The following is a 15792-nucleotide window of genomic DNA, read 5'->3' as shown; positions in this document are numbered from 1 at the left end:
CGCTTCCTAGAAACAGCATCTTCAGACATGTCAGTACTTGGAGTGTTCTCCTTGTGAATTTCTGCCTCAACAGTATGAAACCTCGAACTCTCCAAATCTCTCACTTTAGCTATCTGATCAGCATCATCTGCACGTAATTTCCCCCCATCAGAACACAGCACAGAATCAGACTCATGCGATGCTAATAGGTCACTTAACGCAGATACAATGTCGGCTTCCATCTCACCTGCCTCTCTTGCTAGAGGGATTTCACTGTTCACATGTTCCACCTCGTCAAGGGAGGCAGTCCCAGGTAGAGTCACACAAGATGACTCTAGTAGCATGGCCCTATCAACCTCGGCACTCCATGATGTCATACACGGCGAGGTCTCTACAACCTCCTCTTCCAGAGCCTGACGGGGTACCTCACCGTCAGGTCGACGACCACGCCCCGATGGCGGCTGGCGCTGGACACACTGAGCCGCTATGTGATCCAGAGCGCCGCAGAGGTGGCAAGTTCTTCTCTGTCCAGGGTACGTAACGTACACCTGGGAACGAAACTCCTCCAGCTGTACGTACGAAGGAATCAGCTGACGCAGGGACATTTTCAACGTAAATGACCCCTCCTGAAGGCCATTATAGTGGCCGTCAGACCACCTACCCATGGTGACCAGGTGGATCTTCCCATAACGTTCAAAAACATCACGTATATCAACTTCATTGGCCTCAAAAGGCACGTTTCTCACACGTACCCACGTATAGTATCGTGAAACGTCATGCAACTGGACAGAAACTGCTGGGGTGACTTGCTTACTTATATCCTGGTACTGGGTCACAATCTTCTCGTACATCTGAGTGTCACAAAACTTGACGAAGATCCGTGTAGTTCCATTCAAGGCGACTCCACACAAGGATTCACGTTGAATGCCATAAGTATCACGAATGATTGCTGGCAGTAACACATTTACTGATTCGCCGGTGATAGAGCCCTGCGTTAGTTGAATACAAACAGTATTAACACGGCGGCGAAACGCAGTCGCCATTGTTGTTGATGTTGTAAACACTCCTCCACCAGGTGTCGGGACTGAAGAGCAACAGCTGACAACCGCTCAGCACAACGTCTGAGCAGAGAATGTTCTGTGTATATTAGTAGTGTACACGAGTTCTAGTGCACATGAGTGGTGTACATGAATTCTTGAATACATGATTAATGCTCATTTCTTGCGTACATGGTGTACATGAGCTCATGTGTACATTTGTTCTGGTGTGCATGAGAGTATATGAATGGTGTACATAAGTGGTGTACACGAGTAGTGTACAGAGAGGATCAATCGTAAAATGAATGAATCCAGATTCTTATCTATAACAAAGAATGAATCAATATTCTCTCGTTTCCTCATTACATTCTCACTCTGTGTCTCACCTCTCATACCCATTTCCCCCCTCGTTTTTTCAATCTTCTGTCTCACCTACCTTTTTTCAATTTCATAATCTCCTCTCCTACCAATTCTCACACATTTTTTGGTTCCCAATCTCTCTCTCTCACCTCTCCTGTTTCTCATTTTCCTCTCCGTCGTCCCCTACTCCTTCCATCCCTTATAATTTGCCCTCATTACAGGATATATACACCGAAAGGTGTATATTTCATAGTGTATATGCAGTGAGAGTTTATTCTGGTTCCTATATAAGGTATTAAAAGTGTTCCTGACTGGTGGTGAACAGGTTACATGCAACCTTAATGACCCTCTTGTTGCAGGCACACTTTAAACCCCATCAACTAGCCTTACCAACCCTCACCTTGGCATAAGGAGGAATCTAGCGATAGCTATCAGTGTGATAACCAGTGGTGCAGCAGTGGTGGCGGCACCACTGAAGGTTTCACGGTGGTGTCTGTAAGCGTGTTCGGTCTTGGCATCTCTGAAGCTCAGCGTGAGACACGTCGTCTGGCTCAACAGGTCTCTGAGGATGTACAAGGGGAACACACATGCCCACATGTTAGAGCAAGAGTCATGTGTGTGTGTGTGTGTGTGTGTGTGTGTGTGTGTGTGTGTGTGTGTGTGTGTGTGTGTGTGTGTGTGTGTGTAGAGACAAGGCTTCCACTGTGACTACACGCTCTGAATAGAGCTCTCTCAAGTCATGATTCACTATGTAGAGCTTAGTCATGCTTCACTCTGTATAGCTTAGTCATGCTTCACTATGTAGAGCTTAGACAAGTCATGCCTCACTCTAGGTAGAGCTTAGTCAAGTCATGCTTCGCTCTGGGTAGAGCTTCGTCATGTTTCGCTCTGTATAGAGATCTACCAAAGTCACATTCCGTTTTGTGAAGAGCTTTATGAAGCTTTAACAAGGGTTCACTAAAGTTCCTCACAAAAGCGGAACATCGTCGCAACAAAAGCCTATTCTGTACACATCTTTTATTCCAGGTCACTACAGCAATGATACACAATACTGTGGACCTTTTGTTTGTTTCCACAGATACATGAGAGGTCAATACCCACATGAAAAAAAATAAACAATAGATTATCTATATACGTGCAGAAGGAGGGAATATAATGGTTAGAAGGATACATAGGTCAGGGGACGTAGAAGTCAAGGGATACAGAAGAAAGGAGTACAGGCCGTAGAGACAAGAGTGTATAGAAGGAAGGGATACAGAGGGAAGGGGAATGGAGAGGTCAGGGGGGATACATAGTAAAGGGGATATAATGAGAGGAAGGGGGGATACTCACTGTCTTCCATCACGATTGACCAGTTCTTTCTTGAGCTTCGACTTGAAGGAAGCGTCAGGTCGACCACCTTCTTGCAGCGCCTTCAGGATCCTTGCTTCATCTGCCGTCGACAGTGTCTGACACCATTATTATTATTATTATTATTATTATTATTATTATTATTATTATTATTATTATTATTATTATTAAATTTAATTGGATATTAATATGCATGGATTTTTTCTTTCGAATTTCGATATTTTTTTTTTCTGAAAGAATAAACGAGAATGGTAAACCCCAAGAGGTGGGGTGGGGTTAGACAATGGGTTATTATTTCATTCATGGGAGAAGTGGTAAACCAGTATGGGGGGTAACAATGGGAGGTTACTGACCGTGGAGTCCCTGGAGGCCATGGTGTTCTCTGAAGGCAGCTCTCGTGAAGGTTGTGACGAAGAACTCTTAGTACCATTCCTGATCATCTGCAGTGACGGTCGTGGCTTGTACTGTGGGACCCACAACACTGCTTTAGTTACACGTTTATTCAAGGAGGATCACACACACACACACACACACACACACACACACACACACACACACACACACACACACACACACACACACACACACACACACACACACAATCTTCAACACATCCCTTGAAACTGGGCAACTACCTGAGAAATGGAAGACAGCTAATGTAGTCCCCATATTTAAGAAAGGAAACAGAAACGAGGCGCTAAACTACAGACCTGTGTCTCTGACATGTATTGTGTGCAAAGTCATGGAGAAGATTATCAGGAGGAGAGTGGTCGAACACCTGGAAAGGAACAAGATTATAAATGAAAACCAGCATGGGTTCATGGAAGGCAAATCTTATATCACAAACCTCCTGGAGTTTTATGACAAGGTAACAGAAGTAAGACACGAGAGAGAGGGGTGGGTAGATTGCGTTTTCCTAGACTGCAGGAAGGCCTTTGACACAGTTCCCCACAAGAGATTAGTGCAGAAGCTGGAGGATCAGGCGCATGTAACAGGGAGGGCACTGCAATGGATCAGGGAATACCTGACAGGGAGGCAGCAACGAGTCATGGTACGTGAAGTGGGCGCCTGTGACGAGCGGGGTCCCACAGGGGTCAGTTCTAGGACCAGTGATATTTTTGATATATGTGAACGACATGATGGAAGGAATAGACTCTGAAGTGTCCCTATTCGCAGATGATGTGAAGTTGATGAGAAGAATTAAATCGGATGAGGATGAGGCAGGACTGCAAAGAGACCTGGACAGGCTGGACATGTGGTCCAGTAACTGGCTTCTCGAATTCAACCCAGCCAAATGCAAAGTCATGAAGATTGGGGAGGGGCAAAGAAGACAGCAGACAGAGTATAGGCTAGGTGGACAAAGACTACAGACCTCACTCAGGGAGAAAGACCTTGGGGTGACCATAACACATCACCGGAGGCACACATCAACCAAATAACTGCTGCAGCATACGGAATAGCGTTCCGATACCTTAATAAGGAATCGTTCAAGACACTGTACACTGTGTATGTTAGGCCCATACTGGAGTATGCAGCACCAGTCTGGAACCCACACCTGATCAAGCACGTCAAGAAGTTAGAGAAAGTACAAAGGTTTGCAACAAGGCTAGTCCCAGAGCTCAGGGGAATGTCGTACGAGGAAAGGTTGAGGGAGATCGGACTGACGACACTGGAGGACAGAAGGGTCAGGGGAGACATGATAACGACATACAAGATACTGCGGGGAATAGACAAGGTGGACAGAGATAGGATGTTCCAGAGAGGGGACACAGGGACAAGGGGTCACAACTGGAAGCTGAAGACTCAGACGAGTCACAGGGACGTTAGGAAGTATTTCTTCAGTCATAGAGTTGTCAGGAAGTGGAATAGCCTAGCAAGTGAAGTAGTGGAGGCAGGACCCATACATAGTTTTAAGAAGAGGTATGATACAGCTCAGGAAGCAGAGAGAGAGAGAGGACCTAGTAGCGATCAGTGAAGAGGCGGGGCCAGGAGCTGAGTCTCGACCCCTGCAACCACAATTAGGTGAGCACAATTAGGTGAGTACACACACACACACACACTGTTACGCCCCTCGTTTGTGAACCTTCTAGGTCAGGTATGATGTATGTGTAACGGGCTTTTTCACTTAATATTATATTATTTCTAGCCTCATTAGTAGCTAAAATGAGGATAGAGTACTTTATAATATTATCTGGCCTTAATTTATTTAGCTGTGTAAATAGATAGGATGTTTGGATGATGTAAACTACGGGTACAGTTGTTTACTACCCGGCTGTCGTTTAGCCACTGACCCTCTTAATTCTGTTATAGTCCAGTCCACTCTCACCTTTCGTGAGAGAAGCTCCTTGATTCAACCTTCTGGTCCTACATGAGGTTTCCTTGTGACCCTCCAGCACCTCGAACGGTATCAGACAGAAACGTCTCGGACGAAGTGTGTGTTGCTGTACTGGAGACGCTGGAGATTGTCCCTAGCTCTGCTAGGAGCGGGTTTAAGCAGTGTTGGTTCAAAGAGGACGGCGAAAGTCATGGGAGACAGACTCGCCTGAAAACTCCTTTAAGTGTAGAATATTTCTAATCTCACTTAGTATGTTTTGAAAGTTGTATAAGAGTGAATTATTGTTGAAGTCTTAAGTTTTCTGTCTCACTGGGATTGAGTCAAGTAAAGGGTTATGTGAAGTGAATGTCTTATGATACTAGAGCCATTCAGTACTATAATAGACAGAATATTGTATAATCTTTTAAGTGAAATCGAGTGTTAATTTCATGTACTGTTTTATGGTGCAACCTTTTTAAAGTTAATATAAAACCCTTCTATGGTTTATTAAGAAACTTAATAAAAACCGGAAAGAAACATTGTGATTGGTTTACTACCGAACCCTTGGATGATTTAATTTAGAACAGGATATTCAATTCCGTTCATTTGTTGCAAAAAAGGGCTAAACAGGCTTTAGTTGCTCTGTACGCAACACGCACATTGATTACCCTGATCAGTTCAGGTTTAAACGCATGACGGTAATGAGGACATATCGGTCTATCTTGGACCAACATTGCCTCTACCACTACTTCTCCACTAACTTTTCTTTGAGGAGAGTGGGTGTGGAGTGTGTGGTGGCGAGGATACGGCATATCATGCGGTGTATTTTTGCGAATGTTTGGGGAATGTTAGGGATTGGATAAGTAGGATAGTGAGGCTAGTGGGAGGGGGGGGGCGTACCAGTGTTGAGAGCGCTCGTTTTGGATGTGGGAGGGGTGCCAGAGTACACAACGAGCATTGGCGTATTTAATGGTAGATTTTGTGTAATTGTCGTGGGGTATGCACGGGAATGGGGGATTGGGTTGCGAGGAAACTGGTACTGGCAGCTACTTTTTATAGGACGGTTTGCAGGAATAGGGAAATATATGGATCACGGTGGGAGGGAGCCTTCCCCGTAGATTATCGTGGTTTAACTATTGGGATCTTGCTAGCTTTGTAGTGCGCCGGGGGGGGGGGGTAGTCTGAGGAATTAGACCTGTCGGTCTACTTCCTCAGACCGAACCTAATTACCCCCAAATCCCCCATTCCCTATTCCATCCTCCCCTTTTTCCTTTCCTCCTCCCCACCCCTCCCTTTTGCCCTTCCATTTTGGCCTTTGGTGTTTTTTTTTTTTCCACAGGCACGCTACTTCCTAGGTAGGGGAAAGGGTACCGGGGTCCATCCCATTCTGTTGAGGTTCTTGGCAGTGGCGTAGTTTGCTGTGGAATCTGGATTGCCTGGGGATGTCCTGATCCCTCTCCGGTATCCCGGAGGGTGGCTTTGGGTGTCTCTCGGGCGACGGGTGTATCTCTGGAAGCCACCTTTCGGATTCCGGGGGTGGTGGCCGAAGGAGGTATGCTTTGTGGCGGATTTCCGGCCGCCCTCTTTTGTCCACCGAGGTAGCTTGGCAGATGTGAGGTTGCTATCCCAGATTGCCGGTTTACTGGCATGATGGGTAGGGTATGGCACGGGTTCCATGCTGCATCTGCACTACTTGCAGTGCTGAGGTCCTCTTGGGCACGGAGGGAGATCTCTGGCCCTTTCATTCCTCCTAGGAACTATCCCTCCCCGGTCCCCCCTTTTTTAATTTTTTTTATTCTTTTCTTTCTTTCTTTTTCTTAACAGAAAGAAGTAACCTAACCATGGCAGCCCTAGTCCATGAACCTGCTAACCCCAGGCCCCCTTCTCGATACCGCACCCCATTCTGACCCCGCTTCGTCTTTGGACCACTCTCGGACACTCCTCATGCCTCTGTACCTCTTGCCGGTGCTGTTTCCTCACAAGCTTCAGGTACTGAGGCCTCGACTGACTCCTTCGATTTATCTGACCTTCGCTCTCCTCTGACTATGCTTCCGGCCTCTCCCTCTACGGTGCGGCAATTTTAGAATCACCGGCCCGTTCCACGTCGGACGAACTCTGGTCCCATGCCTAAATGACAACGACAATTACCTGCTGATGATACTTCTCCACCTTCTCGTTCTTCTCAGAAAAGATCGACACGTCCTTCACTACCTTTCCACACTCGGTTTCAGACTGCACAATGGACTAAATTCTTCACTTTACGACAGACTTCCTCTACTGCCTATCTTTCTGACCACAGTATTGGCAAGGCACTCCTACGCCATGTTGGTAAAGATATTTCTTTTCATGCTCTTAAGAGCGGTACACGCATCGTCACCATACAGAATGCTACCCAGGCTCATGAGCTTTCTCGTCTTTCCCATATCGATACTGTTCCTGTAACTATTGAAAAGCATCATTCCCTCAATTCTTGTAGTGGTACCATCATTCTGCCCCATACAATAGTTCAACAAAATTTCCAGACATATGGCACTGACATTCTTGAACAGCTGGAACTCCAAGATCTCCCAATCCACAAGGTAGACACTTACGTTCTTCCTGCCCGCGGGCGGAGACGATACCCTAGCAATGTGGCTCGTTTAACTTTTGACAGCCGTAAACTCCCATCCTCAGTTTATGTAGCAGGACATTGGTTACAAGTTCGAAAGGTGATCCCTACACCGCAACAGTGTAGAAATTACTGGCGATTTGGCCATCCAGCAAAATATTGCAGATCTATCGCCGAATGCCCAGTCTGTGGTGCCGATGACCATTCTAATACGTCTTGCAATCGACCTCCCTCTTGCCTTAATTGTCATGAGGCTCACCCTTCGTACTCTCGCCGCTGTCAAGTCTACTTAAACGAGCGGGAAATCCGTTACCTCAGAGGAAGAAGGTCTCCCTTATGCCACGGCAGTTTCTCATCTCTGCCTCCAAGGGAAACTACCTCGTGTTTCTTATTCCCGTGTTTCAAAACGTCCCCCCACTTCTGGTATCCCATCTTCTGCACCCACCTCTGTGGTTACCTCTCCCATAGTCACTCCTGTAGCTAATTCTTTTGCTGTCCTCGGCTCAGACGTCCCTACTTCGTCTCAGTCTGATCTTGCTTCTTCGTGTTCTCTCTCGCAAGCCTCAGTAGCGACGAGATCTCGTATGACACCTCCCAATCGTCCCCCTACTTCTCAAAAGTCAAAACAAGGTCCGTTAACACCACCTACCCATCTTCCACCTCCTCATTTTCCCTTCCCTGTCTCTGTACCTGGTTCTTCCCCTCTCACTGGCTCTGTTACAAGTGTAGAGGTTCACCCTCCTCCTCGTACTGTACCTTCCTCTGCTGTTCCCTTCCAAGTTTCTTCCTCTTCTGCCACTTCCCAGGTTTCTGTCTCTTCTGTCCCCTTCCACGCTTCTCCAGTTCCCTCCACCCTTCCGTCCCCCCTACCTTGGTACAGTCCATTACAGTTCCAATCTTTACTCATCCTCCCCCTACCATTTCCAATATTGTCTCCCATACGACGTCTCTGAATTCTGAAACACTTGAAGCAATCTCTGAATATATTGCAGAGACCAAACCATCAATGGACACTGATCCACCCTCCGCTCCTTCTCTCTCCTCTACTCCATCTGCGCAACTCCTTTCTTCACAGCGCACCGTTCCTTCGCTGCTTGAACGTTTTCCACTGCCTCCGCATGTGGACTTTTCTAACCCCTCTAGTCTATAGGAACCCTTACCTGCGGATTTCAGGTATCTTTATCATTGCCAATCATGGCCTATTTACAGTGGAATATACGCGGCCTCAGGGGTAATCTGGGTGAGCTTCAGATGTTACTCTCCCAGTTTTCCCCTGTTGGTGTTTGCTTACAGGAACCAAAATTACACTCTGCAGTTATCTCTCCCATCTCAGGCTACAATTTATTGTATTCTTCAGATCCTTTTCCTGATGGGACCTTTAATGAAAGTGCCCTTCTTCTACGCACTGATATTCCGTACCATCAGCTATTTGTTCGTACTTCGCTGCATTACACAGCAGCCCATATCCACTTGCATAGGTGGTATATGCTCTGTTCTTTATATCTCTCTCCTTCTTGGGCATTATCTATTCCGGATATTGCCTTTCTTGTTTCGTCATTACCACCACCGATTCTGTTACTTGGGGATTTTAATGCCCACCATTTCCTCTGGAGGGGGGGTCTCACTGTGATTCCCGTGGCATTGTTAGAGGCTTTTCTTGCCACCCACCCCCTCCATGTTTTAAATACAGGTACTCACACCCATTTTGATCCTCGGACTCTCACTCTCTTGCATCGATCTCTCAGTCTGCTCTTCCTCTGCCGCATTAGACTTCACTTGGTCTGTTCTTCCAGACTTACATGAAAGCAATCATTTCCCAATCATTTTTTCTTCCCCTTCATATTCACCACCTCCTCGCATCCCACGCTGGCTATTTGATCAGGCAAATTGGAACCTTTACTCACACCTAACTGTTTTTAGAGAGGTTCCTTCTTCGTCCTCCATCGATGACCTTTTACACCTCTTCTCGTCGTTCGTTTTAACCGCAGCTTCTCATTCTATACCCCAAACTTCGGGCAGGCATTCTCAGAAATGCGTGCCTTGGTGGTCTCCTGCTTGTGCTCGTGCAGTACGTTTGAAATGCGCTGCATGGGGCAGGTACCAGTACAATAGAACCACAGAGACTTCTTGAATTTAAGCAGAAGCATGCAATCGCTCGCTGTGTCATCCGTGACGCTAAATGCACTTGCTGGCGAGATTGTCTCCACCATCACCTCTGCTTCCTCTGAGTGCAGTCTGGAAAAAAGTACGAAAACCGAGTGGTAAATATTCTCCTGACCCGGCTCCTGTTCTGCGGGTTGCCGGTGTTGATATAGCAAACCCACTAGATGTTGCCAATGAAATTGGCAATCATCTGGTCCGTATTTCTCAGGGACTCCATCTATGCCCCTCATTTCTTTCCTCAAAGTTTGCCAGAGAGTTAGCACCCTTGGACTTTTCTTCTCTCAGAGAAGAACAGTATAATGTGCCTTTTACACTTCAAGAACTGGAGGCAACACTCTCAGCTTGCCGATCATCGGCAGCTGGGCCCAACGACATTCATATTCGTATGCTACAACATTTACATCAGTCAGCCCTTGCAGTCCTATTATGCCTTTACAATCTTATTTAGTCACAAGGAGTTCTTCCACAGCTGTGGAAATCCGCCATTGTTCTCCCTTTCCGCAAACCAGGCACTACAGGATATGAAACCTCCCACTATCGTCCCATTGCTCTTACCAGTGCAGTTTGCAAAGTGATGGAACGCCTAGTAAATACACGTTTAGTGTGGTATTTAGAGACACACAACAGTCTCTCCACTCGTCAATATGGCTTTCGTAAGGGACATTCTACCATAGACCCCTTACTACGCTTGGATACGTATGTTCGTAATGCCTTTGCGAATAACCACTCGGTTATTGCCATATTTTTTGACCTTGAGAAGGCATATGACGCAACTAGGTGTAATATTTTAGCCCAAGCCCACTCCTTAGGCCTTCGAGGCAATCTACCATCCTTCCTTAAGAACTTTTTAACTGACAGGCATTTCCGTGTTCGGGTTAATAATGTGCTCTCCCCGGACTTTATCGAAGCTGAAGGTGTCCCCAGGGATGTGTTCTGAGCACAACACTTTTTCTCCTTGCTATTAATGATTTGGCCTTTAGTCTTCCATCAAATATTTGGTCATCACTCTATGTTGATGACTTTGCTATTGCCTGTGCAGGCGCTAACTGTCACCTTATTACAGTTTCTCTCCAGCATGCAGTCGACCGTGTTTCCAATTGGGCCACCACACGTGGGTTTAAATTTTCCAGCACTAAAACCCACCAAATTACTTTCACTAGAAGCTCTGTCATCTCCGATCATCCTTTGTACCTCTATGGCTCCTGTATCCCTGAACGTGATACAGTCAAGTTTCTGGGCCTCCTCTTTGATCGTAGGTTATCCTGGAAACTTCACATTACCTCTCTGAAGGCAACTTGCCACAGCCAGCTGAACCTCCTTAAAACCCTTGCTCATCTTTCATGGGGAGCTGATCGTCGAACCCTCTTTCGCCTACATTCCACCCTTATCTTATCGAACCTTGATTATGGTGACCAGATCCATTCAGTGGCATCTCCTGCTACTCTCTCTAGCCTTAACCCCATTCATCACCAAGGATTATGTTTATGCCTTGGTGCTTTTCGCTCTTCCCCTGTCAAGAGCCTCTATGCAGAAGCAAACGTTCCATCCTTATCCGATCGCCGTGATGCCCATTGCCTTCGCTACTATGTACGCTCTCATGATCTCTGCAATCCTTCCATTTATAGAATGGTCACTGATATTAGTAGACATTCTTTATTTGTTCGCCGCCCCTGTTTACTCCATCCCTTCTCTCTTCGCCTTCATTCGCTCTTGTCTTCTCTTCAATTACCACCTTTCAATGTACATGTAGCATCTCACTTTTCCCTACCCCCCTGGGAAGTTCCAGCTGTTCGAGTCTGTTCTTTCTCTCTCCCTTGCTCGAAAGCCCAACTGTCTATGGTCGCTTCCCACTCTCATTTTCTTGACCACTTTCACTCTCATTCTCATGCCATTGCTGTGTACACAGATGGCTCTAAGTCTTCTGACGGCGTAGGATTCGCAGCAGTGTTTCTGGACAGCGTCGTACAAGGGCATTTACTATCTTCGGCTAGTATTTTTACTGCTGAATTGTATGCCATCCTTACAGCACTTATCCGTATTGCATCTATGCCTGTGTCATCATTTGTGGTTGTCTCAGACTCCCTTAGTGCTTTACAGGCTATACAGAAATTTGATACACCTCACCCCTTAGTCCTCCGTATCCAACTTTGGCTACGCCGCATCTTTACCAAGCATAAAGATATTGTTTTTTGTTGGGTCCCTGGTCATGTTGACGTACAGGGCAATGAACAGGCAGACACTGCTGCGTGGTCAGCAGTACATGACCTACCAGTTTCATGTAGAGGTATTCCATTTACGGACTATTTTGCTGCAATATCTTCCCAACTTCACACCCGTTGGCAACAACGTTGGTCTACTATGCTCGGCAACAAACTTTAATCGATTAAACCGAGTATAGGTTACTGGCCGTCTTATCACCAGTGTCGAGGTTGGGAGATTACTCTCTCCCATCTTCGCATTGGCCATACTCGTCTTACTCATGGATATCTCATGGAGAGGCGCCCTGCTCCTCTCTGAGAATTGCCAAGTTCCATTATCAGTCAGCCACATTCTGTTGGACTGCCCACTTTATCAACAAGTACGCAGAATTTGCCTCCGTCATCTTCGCTCTGCTGCTCTCTCTTTACCTTCCCTTCTCGCTGATGGACCCACCTTTCATCCAGACTCTCTCATTGACTTTTTGACAACAACTGACTTACTTCACAAATTCTGATACCTTCATCCCTTTCTACTTCAATCTCTTGCTACCCCCTACCCCCGTACTATCCCCTGCCCCGCTGTTTTCTGTAACCTACTGATCATCCCTCCTCCCTTCTGCCATCCAATACCCTCGCTTCCTTCCCTACCCTGCAGCGCTGTATAGCCCTTGTGGCTTAGCGCTTCTTTTTGATTATAATAATAATAATCCAGACATGTGGCACTGACATTCTTCAACAGCTGGAACTCCAAGATCTTCCAATCCTCAAGGTAGACACTTACGTTCTTCCTGCCCGTGGGCGGAGATGATACCCTAGCAATGTGGCTCGTTTAACTTTCGACAGCCGTGAACTCCCATCCTCAGTTTATGTAGCAGGACATCAGTTACAAGTTCGAAAGGTGATCCCTACATCACAACAGTGTAGAAATTGCTGGCGATTTGGCCATCCAGCGAAATATTGCAGATCTATCGCCAAATGCCCAGTCTGTGGTGCCGATGACCATTCTAATACGTCTTGCAATCGACCTCCCTCTTGCCTTAATTGTCATCAGGCTCACCCTTCGTACTCTCGCGGTTGTCAAGTCTACTTAAACGAGTGGGAAATCCGTTACCTCAAAGAGTCAGGTCTCCCTTATGCCATGGCAGTTTCTCATCTCCGCCTCCAAGGGAGACTACCTCGTGTTTCTTATTCCTGTGTTTCAAAACGTCCCCCCACTTCTGGTATCCCATCTTCTGCACCCACCTGTGGTTACCTCTCCCATAGTCACTCCTGTATCTAATTCTTTTGCTGTCCTCGGCTCAGACGTCCCTACTTCAACGCATCAGTCTGATCTCGCTTCTTCGTGTTCTCTTTCACATGCCTCAGTAGCGACGAGATCTCGTATGACACCTCCTCCCAATCGTCCCTCTACTTCTCAAAAGTCAAAACAAGGTCCGTTAACACCTCCTACCCATGTTCCACCTCCTCATTTTACCTTCCCTATCTCTGTACCTGGTTCTCCCCCTCTCACTGGCTCTGTTACAAGTGTAGAGGTTCACCCTCCTCCTCGTACTGTACCTTCCTCCGCTGTTCCCTTCCAAGTTTCTTCCTCTTCTGCCCCCTTCCACGCTTCTCCAGTTCCCTCCACCCTTTCGCCCCCCCCCTACCTTGGTACAGTCCAATACAGTTCCAATCTTTACTCATCCTCCCCCTACCATTTCCAATATTGTCTCCCATACGACGTCTCTGAATTCCGAAACACTTGAAGCAATCTGTGAATATATTGCAGAGACCAAACCATCAATGGACACTGATCCACCCTCCGCTCCTTCTGTCTCCTCTGCTCCATCTGCACAACTCCTTTCTTCACAGCGCACCGTTCCTTCGCTGCTTGAACGTTTTCCACTGCCTCCGCATGTGGAATTTTCTAACACCTCTAGTCCATAGGAACCCTTACCTGCAGATTTCAGGTATCTTTATCATTGCCAATCATGGCCTATTTACAGTGGAATATACGCGGCCTCAGGGGTAATAGGGGTGAGCTTCAGATGTTACTCTCCCAGTTTTTCCCTGTTGGTGTTTGCTTACAGGAACCAAAATTACACTCTGCAGTTATCTCTCCCATCTCAGGCTACAATTTATTGTATTCTTCAGATCCTTTTCCTGATGGGACCTTTAATGAAAGTGCCCTTCTTCTATGCACTGATATTCCGTACCATCAGCTATTTGTTCGTACTTCGCTGCATTACACAGCAGCCCGTATCCATTTGCATAGGTGGTATACGCTCTGTTCTTTTTATATCTCTCCTTCTCGGGCATTATCTATTCCGGATATTGCCTTTCTTGTTTCGTCATTACCGCCACCGATTCTGTTACTTGGCGATTTTATTGCCCACCATTTCCTCTGGGGGGGTCTCAATGTGATTCCCGTGGCATTCAGTTAGAGGCTTTTCTTGCCACCCACCCCCTCCATGTTTTAAATACAGGTACTCACACCCATTTTGATTCTCGGACTCACACTCTCTCTTGCATCAATCTCTCAGTCTGTTCTTCCTCTGCCGCATTAGGCTTCACTTGGTCTGTTCTCCCGGACTTGCATGACAGCGATCATTTCCCAATCATTCTTTCTTCCCCTTCATATTCACCACCTCTTCGCATCACACGCTGGCAATTTGATCAGGCAAATTGGAACCTTTACTCACACCTAACTGTTTTTAGAGAGGTTCCTTCTTCGTCCTCCATCGATGAGCTTTTACACCTCTTCTCGTCCTCCGTTTTAACCGTTTTAACCGCACCTTCTAATTGTATACCACAAACTTCGGGCAGGCATTCTCAGAAATGCGTGCCTTGGTGGTCTCCTGCTTGTGCTCATGCAGTACGTTTGAAACGCGCTGCATGGGGCAGGTACCGGTACAATAGAACCACAGAGAGACTTCTTGATTTTAAGCAGAAGCGTGCGATTGCTCGCAGTGTCATCAGTGACGCTAAACGCACTTGCTGGCGAGATTGTCTCCACCATCACCTCTGCTTCCTCTATGAGTGCAGTCTGGAAAAAAGTACGAAAACTGAGTGGTAAATATTCTCCTGACCCGGCTCCTGTTCTGCGGGTTGCCGGTGTTGATATAGCAAACCCACTAGATGTTGCCAATGAAATTGGCAATCATCTGGTCTGTATTTCTCAGGGACTCCATCTATGCCCCTCATTTCTTTCCTCAAAGTCTGCCAGAGAGTTAGCACCCTTGGACTTTTCTTCTCTCAGAGAAGAACAGTATACTGTGCCTTTTACACTTCAAGAACTGGAGGCAACACACTCAGCTTGCCGATCATCGGCAGCTGGGCCCGACGACATTCATATTCATATGTTACAACATTTACATCAGTCAGCCCTTGCAGTCCTATTACGCCTTTTCAATCTTATTTGGTCACAAGGAGTTCTTCCACAGCTGTGGAAATCCAACATTGTTCTCCCTTTCCGCAAACCAGGCACTACGGGACGTGAAGTCTCCCACTATCGTCCCATTGCTCTTACCAGTGCAGTTTGCAAAGTGATGGAACGCCTAGTAAATAGACGTTTAGTGTGGTATTTAGAGGCACACAACAGTCTCTCCACTCCTCAATATGGCTTTCGTAAGAGATGTTCTACCACAGACCCCTTACTACGCTTGGATACGTATGTTCGTAATGCCTTTGCGAATAACCACTCGGTTATTGCCATGTTTTTTGACCTTGAGAAGGCATATGACACAACTAGGTGTAATATTTTAGCCCAAGCCCACTCCTTAGGCCTTCGAGGCAATCTACCGT

At 46.6% G+C, this 15792-nt stretch overlaps 1 protein-coding gene across 1 annotated transcript in view; it reads right to left on the bottom strand.

The window, feature by feature from the left end:
* The window catches only part of LOC128697076 (Adenylate cyclase 3), a 271965-nt gene that overhangs the window by 57606 nt on the left and 198567 nt on the right, over positions 1-15792 (bottom strand). The window contains exons 6-8 of the mRNA XM_070095170.1: positions 3080-3190; positions 2709-2824; positions 1777-1938 (exon numbers count right to left, since the gene is read on the bottom strand). Of these exons, the coding sequence (XP_069951271.1) occupies positions 1777-1938; positions 2709-2824; positions 3080-3190 (389 nt within the window). The remainder of the gene's footprint in view (positions 1-1776; positions 1939-2708; positions 2825-3079; positions 3191-15792) is intronic.

Source organism: Cherax quadricarinatus, chromosome 49 (assembly GCF_038502225.1).
Source record: "Cherax quadricarinatus isolate ZL_2023a chromosome 49, ASM3850222v1, whole genome shotgun sequence".
Taxonomy (NCBI): Eukaryota; Metazoa; Arthropoda; class Malacostraca; order Decapoda; family Parastacidae; genus Cherax; species Cherax quadricarinatus.
Note: the sequence above shows the minus strand (reverse complement) of the source record. Positions and strands in the feature narration are given on the sequence as shown.